This window comes from Protopterus annectens, chromosome 8.part0 (assembly GCF_019279795.1).
Source record: "Protopterus annectens isolate FY-2018-M chromosome 8.part0, PAN1.0, whole genome shotgun sequence".
Classification (NCBI taxonomy): Eukaryota; Metazoa; Chordata; order Ceratodontiformes; family Protopteridae; genus Protopterus; species Protopterus annectens.
In genome coordinates, this window is record NC_056741.1 from 1475181159 (window position 1) to 1475203337 (window position 22179).

General features: G+C 40.9%; 1 protein-coding gene across 1 annotated transcript in view; it reads left to right on the forward strand.

The window, feature by feature from the left end:
• The window catches only part of NCAM1 (neural cell adhesion molecule 1), a 1088618-nt gene that overhangs the window by 163753 nt on the left and 902686 nt on the right, over window positions 1-22179 (forward strand). Inside the window, exon 3 of the mRNA XM_044079459.1 lies at window positions 13893-14017. Within this exon, the coding sequence (XP_043935394.1) occupies window positions 13893-14017 (125 nt within the window). The remainder of the gene's footprint in view (window positions 1-13892; window positions 14018-22179) is intronic.

The window sequence follows — 22179 nt, forward strand, 5'->3', positions numbered from 1 at the left end:
CAGAATTATCTCCTTTCACAATTGAAATCTAAGGTGGATGCTCTGGCAGAAGGTATTGAGTGTAAAGAGTTGCAGGATTTAGTTCATGTGTCTGAACAGGTGGGTAAACATTCCTTGCAATGTGGTTTTGATGCTGTGCAGGCCTCCTCGAGGGTGGCTGCCACTGGTTCTGTTCTTCGTAGGCATGCCTGGTTGAGATCAGAATTTAGCTGAGCATGTTAAAACAAGGATTTTGGATGCTCCTTTGCAGTCTGATGTGTTGTTTGGTTCGCCTGTGGAAGCAGTCTTAAAGAAAATGGAGGACAAGGCTAAGTCTATGCAAACTGTTAAGGATTTTTGCAGGTGCAGCCTCCAGTTTAGTAGAAATTGGCCTACTAAGGGATAGACTTATCCTGCTTATGATTCCCAGTCTAGGGGTAGGTCTAGACGTGGTAGGGGCAGAGCTCAAGGTTCTTTTAGGCCTAGGACAGGGAGTTCCCCTGCTCAGACTTCTGGTGAGGGCAGGGGTCAGTCCTTTCGTAAGCAGACCCAATGACCTGCCTTTTCAGCTGCCAGTACATTCTGCCTGGCAGCACCTTTGGGAGGAAGGCTGTCTCTTTTCAAAGAAAATTGGGATTTAATTACCCAAGACAGATGGGTTCTGGATATCATTCACCACGGTTACAGGTTTTATTTCCATACCATGCCTCCTTTCAAAGGCATGCCAGACATTCCTCCTCTACAAAGACAAGAGGCTCACAAGCAAATTTCTCTGTTGCTCCCACATAGGGGCCATTCAGCCAGTTCCTGTGCCAGAAAGGGGCCTAGGATTTTATTCTCGCCTGTTCCTAGTACCAAGAAGGGGAACACGTGGAGGCCAATTTTGGATTTATCTATCCTCAACACTTATCTGGACATTCCCAAGTTCAAAATGTTGACGTTACAACAGCTTTTACCTCTGCTGGGCAAGGATCACTGGATGGTAACTTTAGATCTCAAGGAAGCTTACCTTCATGTGCCTATAAGACTAAGTTGCAGGAAGTATCTGCGTTTCGAGCTGGAAATTCTCATTATCAGTTCTCTGCATTGCCCTTTGGCTTATCCACTGCGCCCAGAGTATTCACAAAGGTTCTGGCTCCAGTGATAGCTTACTTCAGGCTAAAGGAATTCAAATCTATCCTTACTTGGACGACTGCCTGATTCTAGCTCAAGAAAAGGAAGACCTTCTACAGCATTTGGATTATGTCATAGCAGTGCTAAGATGCCTAGGGTATTCTGTGAACGAAATAAAGTCCAGTCTAGTACCCTCTCAAGACATGTGCTTTCTGGGTGTGAGACTGAATACAGCAGCCCAGATGGCCTTTTAACCCGGACAAACAAAAGAATCTTTCCAGTTACTTCCATCAACTATCTCTTCAGTCCGGGCTGACTGCAAGGACAGTCCTTCAAGCCTTAGGGTTCATGGCATCTTGTATTCTGGTGCTTCCCAATGCCAAACTGCATATGAGGAAGCTGCAATGGTATCTCAAAATGTATGGGCACAGCACTGCCAGGATTTGGACACTGTCATTCAAATAATACCTTGCATTCAAAAGGAATTTTTGTGGTGGGCTCAGGAATGTCACCTAAACAAGGGACTCTCTGTGACCCGGCCAGAGGCGAGTCAGATTCTAACGACAGATGCCTCAGACATTGCTTGGGAGCTCATCTAAATGGAAAGTGGATACAAGACAAGTGGCCTGCCAGACTACAGCATCTACATATCAACATGAAAGAGATGTTAGCAGTCCAGTTTGCATTAATGGCTTTCAAGGAGTTACTTCTTCCAGGGCAGGTGTTGATTCTAACAGACAACACAACTGTCATGTGGTACATCAACAAACAAGGGGAACACATTCTTACCCGTTGTGCAGGCAAGCAATGATTTTATGGGAGACTGCGCTCAGCTTGCAACTAACTCTTCAGGCAAGGTTTCTGCCGGGAGCACAGAACTCCTTAGCAGATGTGTTAAGCAGACAAATCATGGATCCCCACGGTGGAAACTGGATCTTCATGTATTTCAAAAATTGACAGTGTCATGGGGAACTCCAGACATAGATCTGTTCGCTTTTCCACTAAACCACCAGCTGCCAAAGTTTTGCACAAAGAGGTTTCATCACACAGCTTGGAAAGTGGATGCTCTTTCTTTCAGTTGGAAAAATCTTCATGTGTATGCTTTTCCACCTCTGCCTCTTCTCCCAAAGGTGCTTCTAAAGGTCAGACAAGACAAGCCAAGGATGATTTTAATAGCTCCAGATTGGCCTCGGCAGCACTGGTACCCATTACTGAGGAGTCTGGTAAGGAAGCCTCCATGGCCTTTACCCTTGATTCCACACCTGTTGTCTCAGAGGGACGGTCACCTGCTCAATGTCAAGCTTCAATCTCTTCATCTAACAGCCTGGCATATTCTGTTTTGAAAGACAACAGGTCTCAACTTCCTCAACAAGTTTTAAATGTGATTATGGAAGCCAGAAGACCTAGTACAAGGAAAGTGTCATGAAAAATGGAAGAGATTTTTATTTTGGAGTGCAGCAAACAATTTGGAGATTTCTGAGCCTAATTTGAGTGTGGCTCTTCAATATCTTACTGAGTTATTGGACAAAGGTTTGTCTTTTTCTTCCATTAAGATTCATGCTGCAGCAATTTCAGCTCACTATGATTGTGACCCACCATTGTTTTCATCCTTTGTTCAAGCAATTTCTTAGAGGGGCAAAGAATATAAGACCCCACGTAGAGCTCCTACTCCTGCTTGGGATCACAATTTTGTGTTGGAGAAACTTACTCTACAACCTTTTGAGCCTCGGCTACTGCTGAATTGAAATATTTGTCATGGAAGACTGCTTTTTGTTGGCCATTGCTTCTGCAAGAAGGGTTTCTGAGTTGCAGGCCCTTATGGCGGTGGAGCCTTCCTTGATTTTTCATAAGGATAGGGTATCTTTACGTACTAATCCTTCCTTTATGCCTAAGGTGGTTTCTAGTGTGGCTTTAAACCAAACTATTCATTTGCCTACTTTTTATGCAGATCCCCAAAATAAAGGGGAAAAGATTTTGCACACTTTAGATGTACACAGGCAATTGCGTTATTATTTGAGCAGGACTAAGGATTTTAGGCAGTCTCAGCAGTTATTTGTTTCTTTTGCTTTGAGTTCGCAGGGCAAGCCTGTGTCAAAACAAACTATTTCTAGGTGGATTGGGTTTTGCATTGCATTTGTTATTCCCATCATGGCAAGGAGATTCCAGCTGGAATTAGGCCTCATTCCACTAGGGCTACTGCCACTTCTACAGCATTTCTAAAGGGGGTGGCCACTAAGGATATTTTGGAGGCAGCTACTTGGAGTTCAGTGCATACTTTCTCTAAGCATTATCACCTTCCTCTCTACTCTAAGTCTAGGGCTGGTTTTGCCACAGCTATTTTGCAAGGCATGTTGTCAGTTCCTGCTTCCTTATGATTTGCCAGCCTCCCTTACCTCTGCTTTGGGATTCTACCCAATAGTTAGGACTGCAGCAATGTGGAATGAAGAACATAGTACAGTTTTGTACCTACCATAAATGTAGATGTTCGAGGATCCACATTGCTGCAGTCCAATTTACCCTCCCTCCTTCCCTCTGTGTTTAAGGGTGGTTGTGTAGGTGAGGTTATATTCTGGTAATTTTGTATATATTGTACATATTTTTGGTGCAGGTATGTTTGGAATTTTTGGTTTTGGCCTTAGCTTTTCAGGGTCTTCTGACATCTGGGGCAAGAAAAGACTGAGGATATGACGTCGGTCATGCGCATTAGTACCCTGACGTACTGGCGTCAGTCTAATGCGCCCTGACCGCCGTCAATATACTTTGGTATTCGGGCCGACTGGACAGCGGACTACCCAATAGTTAGGACTGCAGCAATGTGGATCCTCGAACATCTACATTTATGGTAGGTACAAAACTGTACTTTTTTTGATATAGTACTACAAACACACGCTTCTCCAACAGAAATGCATTTTCTAAGCCCCTGAAATCATAAGGGAAATCCAGTGACACACACACACACACACACACACACATTCACACCATGTAAAAGAACATTTTTTACCTGCTACTCTTTTAGGAACTGTTGTGGACAGCAGTACTGGTTGAACTTTTCAGGATTCTGCCTTTTTTTGCAGTCTCTGTTCAGAATTTAAGATCTAATTTTTTGCAATTTAGTTCTTCTAAGTTGTTGCTTTATTTTTCTATGCATGAGTAGGTTGTTTTGTGCATTTCTTAAAAATTTTCTTGTAATTTAATATTTAACCCTTTGTTTGAGCTGTTCTGTATGTTTGGCAAGAAGAAGGAATATTATATCCTAAGCAAAACTAAAAGGAATTATACTAACTAAGGCATAGTTACAATAAATCCAGCCATTTTGGGGATTTCATCACTTGCCATCCTTTTTTGTATATTTTTGATTTAATATCCAGCTGATCTCTGAGAAAGCACAAGTGGCTTGTTTCCTGCCTTTATCTTGTATGGCTGTCTAGCCTGATGAACTGGGTTTGCTAAAATGTCAGGCAAACTATCTAATGCAAAGGTACAACAAAGAAAAGAGGAATTGTTGGGGTTGATTTTAGTGTGTAAAAAGACAGCTTTCTAATCTTTGCAGTGCACTTCAGTATATTTTGATTAACTGCTACCAGCAATACTTATTAATTTGGCATCAAGCAGTATAAAACTCTCTAATCGAACACGTTTCCCCCTAAACATTGTGGATGTTTCTGTCAAGGAACAAATTAATGCATGTTTGATTGCCAGCAGGTTTTTCTGATCTGGGGTCAGTTCACTGGATATCTCTGTTTTAAGAGTAAGACAGTGATGCTGAAAAAGTACTTATCCAGCAGGTTCTTCTGATCTTGGGTCAGTTCACTGGATATCTCTATTTTAAGAGTAACGCGTTATGCCGAAAAAGTACTTAGCCATTTTTTTCACTCAGTTGAATCCAATCAACCATTGCTTTTTATTAAGTTTACTTTCTTGTATGTGTAACCTTGCCTTGAAGTGAATTAAAGAACTAAGGCTGAAAGAAATTGAATCAAGTCAAGAGAGGTGCTTGAGTGTGGAAGTTAAAATGATTATGTTTGGGAGTGTTAAAAAGCAGGCTTATTTCCCTTCAGACAAGCAGGCTTATTGAAGAAACCATTAACTCTGGCTTTTTTTTTAGGAAAACAAGAAGCAGAAACCTCAAGAGAGCAGTGTTTTAATATCTACTGCTGACAAAAAAATAAATTCTTGTTTAAAGAGAAGTCATTTGACCGAAGGTCAGCCTGCTCAGCAAACGTTATGCAGTTATTTACATAATGAAATTTCATAAGTGTAACCAGGGTTGACATGACAGGGAAGCATGCAGTGAGTGTTACATTGTGTCACAAAACATCACAAAAGAAGGACTGGTTTCAGTACCTTGGAACTGGCTCTGTCACAGATATTGTGCTTTTAGTTTTTGGTTTTGCAGGAACCTTTGAAGAGGGGAGAGATTAATTTTCTCTTTTCTCCAAGTTGCATGACCCTGCAGTTGGTCTCCATGGAGGTGAGGGTTGTGGGGTTTGCCGCCATGTTGTGTTATGCGGAAAACAAATTATTCTTGTGTGATATGTGCTCAATTTCACTAGTTTGGAGTGATTTTTTTTTCAGGTGTGGTGCTTATAGATCTAGACCTTCTGGCTGTTGTGAGTTTTTCACAGTCCCTGTTTGCCTGCTGTGTGACTCTGAGCAAATCATTCCAGGTTGCCCCTGAAGAGGGACTGTGTGTTCAGTGACCTTATGTGGTTGTTGTTGTCTTTCGGCTTTTCCCAGTTAGGGGTCACCACAGCGGAACTCCGGTCCGCTAATGATTGGCAATAGATTTTCACGAACGCTGAGGTGCCAGCTCGACGTTTAACCTTCAACGAAGGCACACCCATTTACGCATGTCTTTCGAACGCCCACCCAACTGCGGGGAGGACATGCAGACTCCACACAGAAGGCACTTCCCGCACTCCAGTCGAGAATCGAACAGGAGAACCTCTTGCTGTGAGGCAACAACGCTATTGCTGCACCTCCGCGGAAGTAGTGACCTTATCTGGTAGCAATGTTTATTTTGGTTGCACTTAATTGCATGTTGATTTATCAAGATGCATTTAATCATAGTAAATCTGTAATCAGGTAAAATACAACATTAGTTGGTGGTGTTTGTGTACACACATGTATTGCATCAGGAGTCTAGAGTGCCTTCTTGCGAGCGTGGCTGTGCTGAATCAGCATGTCTCCGTGTCAGGCAGTTGGCTACACATAGCTGGAAAACTACATGGGCTAACATGTTGGCAGCTGTTTTGCCATTCTTTGAAAATATACTTTGTTTGTGATGCTCTGCCAAAGTTATTAGAAAGCAGAGAGCAGGGTTGATAATGAGAAGTTATAAAGGTTCATATTTAAATATTAAGGAAGATTCGCATGGGGTTTCACCCCACTACTGTAGTGCCATGTCTGCTGTGGAAATGTTTTATAAGTCCTGCTTTGTAACCTAAAACTATGCCATGAAGCACAGAAGTGTGTTTTTTTTGTTGATTGTAGGGGTGCGCATTGCAGATTTGTGGCATAGGAATTGAATATTTTCCTAGTCCTGTTCACAAAGATACCTTACGTTAGAGTGCCATTGCCAGGTACCTAACACATCCTCGCAGCCTGTAGAGTCACTCCCCATTTTATATTTCTGATAGTCATTACTTAAAAACATATATAAATAAAAATCCAGTGCATGGTTAGTGTGACTGTACTTTTTAATGTCCATTGTAATTAGTATTTATATCCTAATAAGTCTCCCTTTGCTAACTGATGACCATCCAGGACACACCTGGAGGTGCAGTAGAGACCACGTTTTAGTGATGAACTAAAGCAGGCAATGTGTCAGCTAAATCCACAAAGACGAACTACCACTTAGAAGTATAAAATGATCGCAAGCTTTATTCCAAAAGTAAAACTGTATTAAAATGTTAGCGCTTTCGTTTACATGAATATTAAACTTCTTCAGACATAATTTTAAATTTTTCCAACCATTTTAAATACAATTCCTTATAGTGACATAATTTCCTCTTAATCAAGTAACATTTCATTTAAAGCAATATTCAGTTTTAAAAACAATGCTGCCCCATTCATGCATATAAAACCTTATTCAACTCTAAATTTATCAACGCAGTTTGTGGTTTTTATTTAGTGATTAACTTGCATCATGTAGCCAGGATTTTTGGAATTATACAGCAGCTTTCAGAACTTAGGCGGCTTTTCCATTCAGGTGTTGGCACTACGTATCTACTTTAAAACAATGAATTACCATTATGTCGACTTCCAAAATGGCGAGACAGAAACCATGAAGGTTTACATTAACGAACATATACATCTTTGGAAGTTTTCACCGCACAAGTAAACACCTGGCCAACAGGAAGTAAGAAACAAACTGAAGAAAATAAAACCCACCCAAGTGGGGGGTTGCACCCCCCACACCTCCCTATCTAAATATACCAACTCTGAGATCGCTCTACAGTGGAGAAGAGGGCAAAGTTCACCATGTTGGCCAAGTGTTTACTTAGATGGTGAAAACGTTGACGATATATATGTTCGTTAATGTAAATTTTTGTGTTTTTTGTCTCGCTGTTTTGCAAGTCCGTGTAATTCAAATTCAAAGAAATTCAAAAAAACTTTATTGTCATTTAGGACCACACAAGTGCAGCCTAAACAAAATTACAAATGTTACCTGAAGAGAGAAATGCAGTGCAAATAAAGTAGATATAGTGGTATAGAATAACATGAGAAAGAAAATAACACGTATGTCATGCAAGAGGTAGTTCACATTAAATAAACACATTCAGTACCCATTATCCAGTAATAAGTAATAAATAAATACCCACCACCAAACCCCATACTCTGTTACAATAGAGAATAAATAGAGACTAGTGAATAGCAGCTGTTTAGTTACCGTGTTGCACTTATTACCTTAGACGTAACTCAGTATAGCCATCATATTGCATAATAGTAATGCTGGTGGTAATTGCTGAGAGCAGCAGGATTAAATGAAAAAAAGAGGCTTCAGTGTATCAGGTATAATGGTAATTCACTCCTTTAAAGTAGATCCGGCTCTGCACCCTGCCACCACCACACACACACACACACACACACACACACACCAAATAGTGCATAGCATACCTTTTTAGTACTGAAAAGAACACCTGAAATGAGAGGCTTAAGCCAGCCTGGCATTTTGAAAAACAATCTAATTATTTAACAAAATGTATAACTTAAAAAAAATAAGTCTTTTCGGAAGTATGTGAGGCTTTTTGTAAAATGTAAATTCTAGCATGTCACTGCACAGAAATAAATTATTTTCCCCCACCCCCACCAGTGCATGGCTGCACCATTCACAGCTCATCTTGCCTCTCTCCACAAGTCAAATTCCACATTAAGTGTTCAGAGTAGCCTCCTTTTTACCTGCCGACCAGTTGATTGATACTGCGCTGTGTACAGCTCATTGACAGTGCATAGTAACTCTTCCTGGCTGGCCAAGTCTAAGGCTGAGACTTTTCAGGGTTCTTGTGTGTTGTAGCTGACAGTGATAAGGGATGAGTATTGTAGCTGACAGCGATCAAGGATGAGTAGGAAGTACACCTGTTCTTCTATGTTCCTATCATCGTGTAGGATAGTGAAGACCTACATGAAGTAGAAAGTAGTTACTTTCCTGGGGTTGGTGGTTATACTTTCCATGACAGAATGAGAAATATGGCAATCTGAGAGAATCTCCGAGTGGAGATGTTACCTTTATGGATTGAGAGGACCAACTTAAGTTAGTGTGGGCAAATATGTAGGATTCTCCATGTACACCTTCCACAGGAGATCTATAAGAACATCCCACTGGGAGGTGGCCCTGACACAGACCCAAGACGCATATTTAAAAGAAATTGAGCTTTGAAGGAGTACCAATTAACCTACAGCACATCACTGAAATATGGATGGAAACTAGAGGACCTAGTAAAAATCAATGCGAATTTAGGAAGAACATTCAATTTGTACACAAAAGGGATCTCAGTCTATACACAGGGTCCCTATTTTTTTAGCAAACGCAATGAATTGCAAAAGCTATTTAGTCGAATGTCATTATACGAAATGGCAAAACACCGAAAGCACGAAACAGCAATTTTTTACCTAGGGAAAAAAATCACTGGGCCATTTTCATGACTTTGCCATTTGCTCCACTGTGGTGTGATCTTGGAGTTGGTATATTTAACTATGGGGGTGGGGCCGAAGCCCCCCACTTTATTTTGTGTTTTGATTTTTTTTTTAAACGGGTCAGCTGATCAGTGTGTTCGATATTTGGGGTTTTGGGGGATTGTGGGTCGATTATATAGTGTTCGCTTATATAATATAGACCCAATACACATACTTTATTTTTCACGCATGACCTCATTGTTTCATTTCTTATTGCAAGTACATTCCTACAACTTCCTGTCCAAATTTTCAGAAAAATGCATTTTTTTTTCTAAACAACACACAAAGTAGAGGTTTTAGTTTCAGCAGTAATTCTAGGTAGTATTTCTGTTTCATTACTTTCTTTACCAGCATCCAAAACTTTTGCTTATTTACTGAGTTTGACACATTGGACACCTGTTTAGTAATAACCAACTGTATGGTCAAAAAAAAAAAAAAATTAACAAGGAAAGAACACATGTACTATATTTCATGACCGTCTTCTTGGTTTATGGAAACCTACTGCCAGCCTCACACTGATTAATCTTATAGCTGCGCTTGTATCTCTGTATTACTGTTTTCTTAATGTAAGTTGCTCTGTAACCAACTCCTTATATGAATTAGTATTCTTTTTTGTCTGGTTATAGCCCCAGGGATGAGCCTGGATATGGTCCACTTGGATCAGGACACTTCCCCGGTCAAGAATTCATGCATAAATAGTAAGTTGTTGTGTCTTTCGGCTTTTCCCGGTTAGGGGTCACCACAGCAGAACTCCGGTCTGCTAATGATTGGCAGTAGAGTTTTACGTGCCGAGTTGCTGGCCCTGACGCACAACCTTCAATGAAGGTACACCCATTCACGCATGTCTCTAGCTGAGAATCGAACCGGACAGCGTCTTACTGTGAGGTGACAACGCTACCGCAGCACCACCACCGCAGTATATGCATAAGTAGTAAGTAAGTAAATTATTTAATTAATAAATTGGAGTCCATGAGTTAGTTTAGAACTATATTCCAGTCAACGTAGGATGTATCATTAGGAAGTATTTTGAGCACTGTGCGGTTAGTTGATTTACTACAAAATAACTCTTCATCTACACCAGTTATGGAACTTTATCAGACTGGGATTCATGTGGGCAGACCATTTCTAGCCAGTATGATTTCTGTGACGTAGTTTGTGTGGCCATAGAGTTGGGCATTCAGTTGCTGCCATGCTCCTCGATATTGTAGAGGTGTTTGAAATGCTCCGTCATGCTGATACAACAAATACTCTGTGTGCTTCTGGTGTTCACCTGTTTGTAGTATCTTGGATAAAAAATTGATTTATTTGCTGAAAACAAAGGGTCGTTGTTTTTGTATGGTAATCTGAATGGGCTGCCATTTGTACATCACAGGACACTGAAGTTGGCCCGATTCTATTTAGTTATGTAATGTCGTATTTCCAGAGATTAATGATGAGTAAGTGTGGGTGGCCACGGTGGTGCAGTAGTTAGCGTTGCCGCCTCACAGCAAGAGGTTCTCTGGTTCAATCCTCGGCTGGGGTGCCTTCTGTGCAGAGTCTGCATGTCTTCCCTGTGGTTGCGTGGGTTTCCTCTGGGTGCTCCGGTTTCCTCCCACATCCCAAAGACATGCTGTAAGTGGATTGGACACTCTAAATTGGCCCTAGGTGTGAGTGCGTGCGTGCGTGTGTGTGCCTTCTGTGGTAGGTTGGGCGCCGAGCTGGCAACTCCACACCATAAAACTCCACTGCCAATCATGAGCGGACAGGTGATCCTCTGTGGCGACCCCTAACTGGGAAAAGCCGAAAGAAGAAGAATAATGAGTAATGATGAGTAAGTGTCAAAGGATGCTGTTAATTGTGAGGTTGGAATTGTAATAGCTAACAAAATAATGTAGGTAAACTAAATCAGTGTCTAGGAGCAATTTGTGTATGGGCAGTCATAATAAATATTATATCTTTGCTCCTTGGTGATCTAAGAACTGCAAGACCAGTAATCCTTGGTGGTCCGCTTTTAATGGAAGGAGAACCTATAAAGACCCTGTGGTAATTTCCTTCAGTTTCATGTTCTATAATTTCTATATTTCTCCTTCTGTAGGAGATATTCAGATGTATTAATCTGCCTGATATGAACTCTTGTTATCAAGAGACATTTTTGTTTTTTTCCACCCTTTGAATCCTACAAGCCTTGAGTACAAATAACTGTAGTTGTGTTGTTTTTATATTCCTTAAATTGTTTGTAGGTTTTGTTAATTAGACTTGGAAAAAAAGTTTAATTTTGTTACACACACACACACACACACATACAAACACAAATAGGTTGATGCACTGTATGTGATTTACATACTAAACAGCTCCAGGTACTAAGTACCTGTTCATGGTTGTTATGCACACGTTCCCCCATGTAGTGTTTGTTACATTCTCTGGGATCAGAGCCATCTGGGAAAGACAGAGATAGTTCTTTACCATTTGTTCCTTCCTGATCACTCTTTCCCAATAGTGCAGTGGCTTTCATGTGAGAATAATAAGCAAAGTGCCCTATATGGTGGTACAAAGGGGCCTCTCCCCTGCAGAAAATGCTTCTGTTATGTTTTGTGGTAAATTTCTTCAGTCACTGTACAACTTAGAGTATATAGGTTATGCAGATTTATTTACAGAGCTCTGGGATGGACGTTTTATTAGTACATATAGGATCTGCTTTCATTCCTTGCCTTTTAATGCCTTGAAGTACAATTGCCCGGCAAAAAACCTAGTTGTTCATAGACTAAGCATGCTGACTGTTACTAGAGTCACAATCTTAGCCGGTGAGATATTATGATTTGCCACGCAGTTAAAAGGGGCTTTTCATTACTTTTCCTGAAGATGACCTTGTCATGGCCACATTTTCTTGACCTGATCACACTGCTTTCTGTAACATTTCACCAACGAGTAGAGTTTAACTATAATTGATGCTTCGCCTCTGTGATGAATGCCCTATGATTTTTGTGATACTTTAATTTTTATAAATGAGAAAGGGCAGACTTCACTTTGTTGTTATCCATGAGACAGGTTCATGTATACCCTCTTCCTTGTTCTTTGCAGCTTTAGGGACGTCTGATACTCCCTGTACGGTAGTTTTCAGAAGTTATATTAGTAAGGAGAAACAAGTCAGGGGTAGGAGTCAGACCTTGAGCTGTCAGTACTAATTATTCAAGTACTGACTTGCAGTAAAAAAGACTGACTTGATGCATTTTTAAGTTGAACAAGTCCTTGGCATCTACAGCTCCCCTTTGCTTATTGTAGAACTCTTAGCAAGCAGCTGAAACCTTAACCCTAGAGACTTCTTATTAACATTTTCCCAACACATTGACAAGGTAGTCGGCAAATTCTTGCACAACTTAAACTGTGCCTGTTAACAGTGGTATGGGGGGAAGAGAAAAGTGATGTGGCTTTGCCAGCTTGCTTCTCTTTAGAGGGAGGGGGCAGGATACCCACCTAGGCACTCATTTCTGCACTAGAATCCCTGGTGGATATCAGAGATCATGTGGGAATGCTAGCTTTGAAGCTGGTAGGGCAATTTTATGGGGTTACATCACCAGCAAAAGCAAGTAACTTTCCATTGGTGATATGCCAGTTGCACGCAACATAAGTTGTTGGTTAGGGACCCAAAATGCAAAAATCTCTACCACCCCTATGTCTGCCTAGTTTACCCATGCCTCATTGATGGGAAACAAATGAACCAATTTTTCAGTAGAGGTCTGGATGATTGACTGGCAACAGGGGCAAACAGAGCAAAAAAGGGACTTTTTTGTGTTGACAGGGTATACCTGCAGTTCTTGTAAATTGAATGGCCCTCTGCTTCACCCAGAGGAAGAAGAAGCTTGCCTAAAACCCCTCATTCATCAGCATGCTGGTCTGACCCTCCGATTCCCAAGCTGACTAGTCGGTCACATTTAGTACAGATGAATGACTTGCCCTTGGATCAGCAGGCCACCTGTGGTCCTATCTGGAATGGTCTGCTGTCTAACACCTTACATCTGATACTGTTGTGGTCCATCTGCAGGTCATGTCTCCCGTAGTAGGGAAAGCATGGCAGAAGTACTTAATATTAAGTACTGCTACTGTATCTCCTTCATCCTCTAACATTTATCTTCGACTTCCCTTTGCCTTGCTCACACCTTATTGCCTTCTTATCCCTGCTGATAACTCAGTATATCTACTAATGTTTAATAACCTAATCTCTACCTCCTTTGTAGTCCCCTCTAACTGTTTTGCCTCTTTTGCTAACTTCTGCTTCTGCTTCAACTGTTTATTCCTTTCAGATTCCTTAACACCCCTGAAACCCAGCTACTTTCCCCATGATATTTTGTACTTTCCACTACCACCCCTTAGCTGTAGCAAGCATTGGAGTAGTGTTTTCTGTTGTTATTTTGATGTAGTTTGTCTGAATGGATCATTGAGCTGTATGGCTCCCATTCTGACCATACCTGTGCATATGAGATACAAGCATGTTTATGCATCTAAGACTGCATGTAGATATACTTAAAATAAGTGCAATAATAGATTGCTGCTTTTTGAACTAATCATTGAGACGGTTGTAGAAGAAAGTGACTCAGAAAGTTCCTGTTGTAGATTTGTAAAAAGCTGTATCAGCCCTGACTTTGTGTAAGAATATATTCTCGCTCTAATCACCGTCTTTTTTTTTTCTTTCTTGCTTTAGCTGCACTTCAGGTGAACATCACACCTGTCCAGGGGGAATTTAGTGTCGATGAATCCAAGTTTTTTGAGTGTCATGGTAAGTGTTCATCAGTACTGAGACAGTGTTGACTTCAGAATTATATGGTTTGTGCTTAGACTGTAGCCAGAAATTGTGATTTGTGCAACAGGCCACTACACTGTTATGTCCTTTGTTCCATGCGGTATATCTGAAATCTGTAAAGATGCACCATATATTATAAAATTTTCTCCATTAGAACAATTTTATTAAATTCTAGTAATATAACAAGCACACATCATTTAGGACAAATTTACCCTCTTTCCTGGAGCACATATTTTATTTCATTGTGTTTGAAGATTGATGCATGGCCTGACTTTAATTAACAGCAGGTAGCCTCCTATCATTATAACTACTTGCCTGCCTGTGTGCCTTGTTTTCCTGTTTATATTTGTTTTTAATGTTGAGTACTTTTACGAACTGCAGTGCCATGACATGACAGAATATAGTTTATTCTCTGTCAGATATGTATCACAAAGGATATCCATGCAGAAAGTTGGATTTTTGCTATTTTCAGTCATTGCTTTTTTGCCTGACATTGCATGGTGTTGCCGTGGAGATAGCAGTACAACATTCAACACATAATTACAAAGGTTGGTTTCAAAAAGCAGACAGATCCGGTATAATCTAAGGGAGAGCAGCCTTGTGTCTTTAATTAGCTTATCCTCTGTAGTAAATTAATAGTATGTAAAATGAAAAAATTTAAATTTGACTGCATTTTTATTTTTCAATCCTAGTAGCATCAGTAACACATTGTAGCAGCAGTGAAAACTTGAATATGTCCTCATGAAGTCTGTTGTGTATTATACTCTGGACATGTTTTTCCTAGGTGTATTAAATGTAATAGCAAACTGTTCAGTTAGACAAGACCTTTCTTTCCTTAGGATCTTAGTGTGAAAGCAGTGTACTGTCACAGTTATGAAGTCAGTCATAAGAACATACAGTAACGGTCTAAAGGATGACATGCCCTTATGAACATCACCTAGGTTTGTAGCCAACGACTTGCACATACACCTTTTCTTGTGAATTCGTTAACATTTTACCACCTACTGTGGAAGAATATTCCATATTTCCATAGCCCTATGTGTAAAACAACATTTTTGTCTGTTTTTGAACTGATGGACCTGCATTTGCTAGTTGTGTCCTTTTCTCTCTCCAGCTTGTCTTTCTTTTTCAGACCCATGCCAAGCACCTTCCTTCTTAGAACCTTATGCCTGTATTCATGTTCACACTGTTGCCTTTCTCCTACTGTAAAAATGTACTTCCTAAAACCATTAAGTTTTCTTTGTAGCAATACTATATTACCAAACTATTACCAACCCCTATGTCAGTGTATGTATATATCATTTCATTCTTCACAAGTAAAGAGCTACTGGCATGAAAGTCTTGATTGAAACAGCATAGCTTGGTGGGTACATAGAAGTAAGTGAAGGCTGTGCTCACCACTAGCTCAGGAATACCTCAGAACCTCTCCCTGGCACTTTAGAATGAGCCATAAAATTTGTACAAACAATGAAATCACACTCTTGGCAGGGTTTTTTTTGTCAACTGATGGAGCAATGTCAAGAGTAGGAAATTGAATGAAAATAAATAAATACATTTTGGAACACCCCACCCACATCATGAAGCCTATTGTCATCATCTGATTCATTCATTTCTCCACTGGGTGGTCAATGTCATATTGTCAGCTGAGGCGAGAGATGGGTTGAGGTGAATCGTCACTCTCCCAGAATATTTAAATTATTATTTTTTACTGCCCTACCCTTTATCCTGCCCTCTTGCTCATCATGCAGTAATATCAATGAAAATGCAGTCAAGCCGTTAAATAAACCAGTGCATTCCTCCAATGTTTTATAGCAGGGCTGGTGCCCCCATTCTCCATTTTGGGCTATATCCCTTAAAGAAATAGGTTCAAAGATTCATAGGTGTGTACTAAGCTAACGATCACTGAGCATTTTTAAGTCAAGCCATGCATCCCAAAGCTCTGACAAGTTCTTGACCCCCCCTCCCATGTTAGACAAACTATACAAACTGCCACTCTTCCCCATACTATTAACATTCAAGCCTATAACGCTGTTTTTGTATACTTCCAGATGTTCATCATGTTTCACTGCTGCAGTCATTACACTTGGGTTATCCTGCCGTCAGGCGGTCCCGCAGTCATCCAGAGTTCCAAAGTCTTGGTCCGGCGTCGGTTGCTGTCGCTTCTTCCCTGAAGTCAGTGCGCCAGGGGTATATAAGATGCAGCCGATGCCATTTTCTTCAGTCTTTCTTGCCACGTGGTGCCCGAAGCAAAAACAGTTTGCAAGTGCCGGTCGGCCGACTCCTGAGATTTTCAATTCGAATTTCAGAACCGAAGTCTTCAATAAAGCTAAGTACCCGTTGAAACTTTTCTTGCCTCAGACCGATGTCAGTAAAAGTTAATTGTATTTCTTGTGGGAAGCAAATACCTCATAAGGATTTTCATTCTTACTGTATTCCATGCCTAGGCCCAGACCACGACGTCACTAGTTGTTGGTTTTGTGCTAGATTTAACAAGCGTACTATTAAACGTCGCTTTGACTTTGCTCGCCATTACTTTGGCAGAAGGTTCAATTATATCATGCCGTTGGAACTACCGATGACCGGAATACATAAAAAACGCAAAGACAAGGATAAGGACAGGCATCCGAGGCCCAAAACTGAAGATGAAGCCTCTTCTAGGCCAGTCGCCGGTTCTCAGTGAGGTGCTTTCGCAGCCCCTGACACCCGCTACCTCAGACCCACAGGCCGCCTCCGACTCACGTGGAGATGTCTAGGAAACTCAAGGTATTGGGCCTATGGAAATTAACCCCTCAGATGGGTCCAGAGACACTGAGCAGGCATCGGCTTCTGAGGGTGTTTTCAGACCTTCACAACTTACCATTAAATCTACAGCCAAGTCTAAAACTCCATTAAAGACAAAGAAGCAAGTACAGCATTCACCTGGACAGGCCTCCATGCCTAAAAAACAGATGCACAAAAACAAATTACAGCCCTCATGGACATGAGAGCTATTCAAAAAGTGCCACAACAGGTACAAGGACAAGGATTTTACTCAAGACTTTTCCTGCTCCCCAGAAAAGACAAACCCTGGAGACCCATACTGGATCTTTCTACTCTAACTACTTACCTGGTTGTTCCATAATTCAAAATGTTCTTCAGCAGCTTCTTCCCATGCTGGGCAATAAGGCTTGGCTTGTTACTTTGGACCTCAAAGAGGCATACCTGCATGTCCCTATCAGACAAAATTGCAGAAGATACCTCAGATTCATAGCTGGTTCAATGCATTACCAATTCTCTGCACTGCCCTTTGGCTTATCTACTGCGCCCAGGGTCTTCACAAAATGCCTGGCACCAGTAATTGCATTCTGCAGACAAAAAGGAATTCAAATATACCCATACTTGGACGACTGCCTTATTCAAGCAGAGAGCAAGGACATTCTTCTACAGCATCTGGCATTTGTAAAAAGATTGCTAATTTGCTTAGGGTACACAGTAAATGAAAAGAAGTCAAAACTAGTGCCCTCACAAGAGATAATATTCCTGGGTGCCAGCTTAAATACAACGGCCCATATGGCTTATCTCACGCCAGACAAGCAAAGACAACTGACAAAGTACTTTCAATTGATGGCAACAAAAACCCAACTCACTGCAAGAAAAATTCTGCAGGCCTTGAGGTTCATGGCATCCTGCATACTACTAATACCATATGCCAGACTGCATATGAGGAAGTTACAATGGTACCTAAAAAGTGTTTGGACTCAACACTGTCACAGTTTGGAAGCAGTAATACCACTTATTCCCTGCCTACAACAGGAGTTTTGATGGTGGGCACAGGCATGTCACCTCAACAAGGGACAGCCTTTCACTCTACCCACAGCCAGGCAGACACTAACAACAGATGCTTCGGATTACGCCTGGGGAGCACACATGGCAGGAAAATGTATTCAGGGCAAGTGGGCCGCAGACCAAATGCATCTTCACATCAATCAAAAAGAGATGCTAGCTGTACAAAATGCCCTAACAGCTTTCAAGGACCTTCTGCATCCAGGACAACTATTTCTAAAAACAGACAACACCACAGTTATGAGGTACATAAGCAAGGGGGCACTCATTCTTATCCCCTCTGCAGGCAAGCCATGACCTTGAGCTTAACCTATCAAGTTCATCTGCAAGCACAATTCCTGCCAGGAAAGAAAAATACTCTGGCAGACGACGTAAGCAGAAACATCATGGATCCTCGCAAGTGGAAATTAAATCCACAAGTATTCAGCATGATAAATCAAAAATGGGGGAGCCCAGACATAGATCTTTTTGCCTCCCCAATGAATTACCAACTACAGAATTTCTGCACAAGGACTTACCACACACAAGCATGGAAAGTGGATGCTCTCTCTTTCAGCTGGAAAAGCCTAAAAGTTTATGCCTTCCCACCACTGCCTCTCCTTTCAAAGATACTCCTAAAAGCCAGACAAGAAAAGCCAAAAATGATGCTGATTGCCCTAGACTGGCCACGCCAGCACTGGTACCCAATCTTAAAGAATTTAGCTCAAGGCCCACCATGGATTTTACCTCAAATTCCGCATATTCTGACTCAACAAAACAATCAGATCCTGCACAGCCAGCTCAAAACCTTAAACCTGGCTGCATGGCAGATTCCTTAGTCAAATAGACAACATCTCTCTCTAAAGCTGTTATTGATGTCATTTTGGAGGCCAGGAGGCCTAGCACCAGACAATCCTATTCAGAAAAGTGGAAGAGATTCTGTGCCTGGAACCAGGCTCAAAGCTTTGACCCTCTTGTCCCAAATATTCCTGAGATATTACAATACTTAACTGAGATGCTGGACAAAGGCCTATCCTTTTCATCCATTAAGATCCACGCCTCTGCCATCTCGGCTTATTACAACACAGATCCTCCTATTTTCTCTCATCCATTGCTAAAACAGTACCTCAGAGGGGCTAAAAACATAAGACTGCCCCAGAGAGCACCAACACCAACTTGGGACCTCAATTTTGTCTTGGAAAAACTAACTTTACCTCCTTTTGAGCCAGCCAATTCAGCAGAATTAAAATATGTGTCATGGAAAACTGCTCTAATTCTGGCAATAACCTCAGCATGAAGAGTCTCAGAGTTACAGGCATTAGTGGTAGTGGAGCCTTTCATCATTTTTCACCAAGACATGGTTTCTTTAAGAACAAACCCTTCATTTATGCCTAAGGTGGTCTCCAGTGTGGCTCTTAACCAAACTATTCACTTGCCAACTTTTTATCCAAATCCCCAGTATAAAGGGGAGAGACTTCTGCATTCATTGGACATACACAGACAGCTACGTTTCTACTTGGACAAAACAAAAGCTTTCAGGAAAACTGAGCAATTGTTTGCAGCATATGCTGCAGGATCACAGAGAAAGGCTACTTCAAAGCAGACCATTTCAAAGTGGGTAGGACACTGTATCCGTTTCTGCTACACACAGCATGGGAAAACTGTACCTAGCAACATTAGGCCACATTTCACCAGGGGAACAGCCACTTCAGCTGCCTACCTTAGAGGAGTACCTACCAAAGATATCCTGGAGGCTGCAACTTGGAGGTCAGTGCACACCTTTACCAAATATTATCACTTGCCTCTTTATTCTAAATCCAGAGCTGGCTTTGCCACTGCAGTGCTGCAGGGCCTCATAGCCACCCCAAATCCTCTATAGAACCAGCCTCCCTACCTCAGCTTTGGGATTCAACCCAAGTGTAATGACTGCAGCAGTGAAACACGATGAACATAGTACAGTTTTGTACCTACCATAAATGTAGATGTTCGAGTGTATTCACTGCTGCAGTCCAGGTTACCCTCCCTCCATCCACTCTTTCTTGCTGGTACTTATCTATACCTTTCTACCTTATATTACCTATGTGGTGTATTTGCTGGCAACTGAAGGTTTTGGTTTTACTTTTTATGTATGTTTTATTAGCAGTATGTATTGCCTACCTATTTGGGGGCACCTGACGTCTGGGGCAAGAAAAAATGAAGAAAATGGCATCGGCTGCATCTTATATACCCCTGGCGCACTGACGTCAGGGAAGAAGCGACAGCAACCAACGCCGGACCAAGACTTTGGAACTCTGGCCGACTGTGGGACCGCCTTACGGCAGGATAACCCAAGTGTAATGACAAAACTGTACTTTCACATCCAGACCTTTTTTGGATCTGTCTTCTTTAACCAAGTGACTAATGAGCTAATAATATGCAGTATTAGACAGTGCAAAGAACTGTTAACAAAATATCACTAAGATTTAATCTAGGATGTCCTGCAGTAGAAAAGTTAATCAGTTAATTACTCATATGTTCATATCTTCATAGCTGAGAGTCCTACATGTTATTGAGGGGTATGCTGTGAACTGATATGGTAAGAGACAGGAAAATTGATTGCCAGTGTCCATTTATATTACATTATACCTGAGATGTAGCTAGCCCTTTGTTAGTAATTATTATAAACTGTATTTCCATATGTAATTGACATTTCAAAAACCAAGTGAAACCTTAGATGTTCTTGAAGAAAATTCTTTGATATTTGCACTGTAAGTTGCACATGTTTAGAGATATTCATTCTTATCTATATTGCTAATTATCCAATTAAGCTTATATTTTCATATTTTTTGTAAATATCTGAAACAAAATACACTCATGACTTCCAAGATGGCTGCACACTGAGTGACAGCTTAATGTCCGCTATCCCAGTTTGAAAACAGAAATGAGAGCCAGTGAATTTGTCCTTTTGGGTAAATTTCAGTTATTGTCTAGGAAGTGCACTGCCTAGATGCCAGCAAAGAAGAAATTTAGAAAACCTGAAAGAAAATCAATCTCAAAAGGTCAGGAGAAAATACTGGCTGGAAAGAATCCTGCAGCTGTTCATCAAAAAGCAGTTTAAGCTCCAGCTTTGGTGCAAGACATACTTGCAGTAATCTAGAGGGAAATATAAATTAAACATACTCAGAGCTGATTAAATCAAAACACTGCAGGAGTATATCAACTCAAATAACCAAAGGGCTGGGAAAAATGGAAGAAGCTTTGAATGGATATTCAGATGACCTGATAAAACTGCCAAAATTGAGGTCAAAATGAAGAAAAGGCTGTCTGAGTATGAGGCTGCTCAAGAATGGATGTTTCAAAAAATGGTAGAGTCAGAGGACAGAGCATGTAGAGAAAATAGGAGATTTTCTGCTGTACCAGAGAAACTAGAAGAAACAGATTGTATTATTTTTATGAAAGCACAAATGAGCAACTAGACTGTTATTCCACAGCCGGGGTTAATTGAAAGGGCACATCATGTGTATGCTACAAACCTGGCCATCCGAAAGTAGTTGAGACCTTTAATAGTAAAGATGCAATCCTGCCAGTAGAAGGAGTTGATTCTGACAAAACTGTGGCAGAAGGACAAAGTACTAAAAGTTAGAGACAGCAGAGTGTGAAAACAGGGCAGAAGAGGAGTAAATTTATTCTGGCAATCATGGAATGAAGAGCCAGGTGTGAGATTCACACTGTTGTGTACAGCTACTATCTTCAGAATATTTTTTCCTGGAGGTCAAAGTCATTTTTTGATGCAGAACATGCTATGAGGAAATACAAAAGATAGTCCAGCAAAAAGTGAACTGTCAAACAAAGGGAATTCTCCTACTTATTCTTCTGATAAAAAAGCACATAGAAGGACTATGCTAGTGAACCCTTTAACAATGTTCCAAAGTAAAATGCTTGAGAGACAGAACAAAAGCACAAGAGTGGACTAGAAGAAACAGGAGTTCATTGGAAATGAACCAGCGACTGGATTTGGGAGATGGAGATCAACAGGAAGAAAACCAGCAACTTGGAAATTAATGAATAAATGTGGGATTACAAAGCATCAATCACATTTGTGAAATATGGTGGAACATGAAAACCTGGATATACTGGACTTTTTTGACTTTGCTAAACATATAGAGGACACTGAAATATCTGCCTTACTTCATGTCATCAATGTTTGGAAGAACATGAAGAAGAGGGGAAGAGGAAGGAAAGAGTTATAAGTAAACATTTTTTTTCTTAACAGTATTTTTATAAAACATGACAAATACTACATGTTATATAGTAAAGCGTTTTCAGTTATTTTTGTGTGTTATAGGGATAGTAAAATA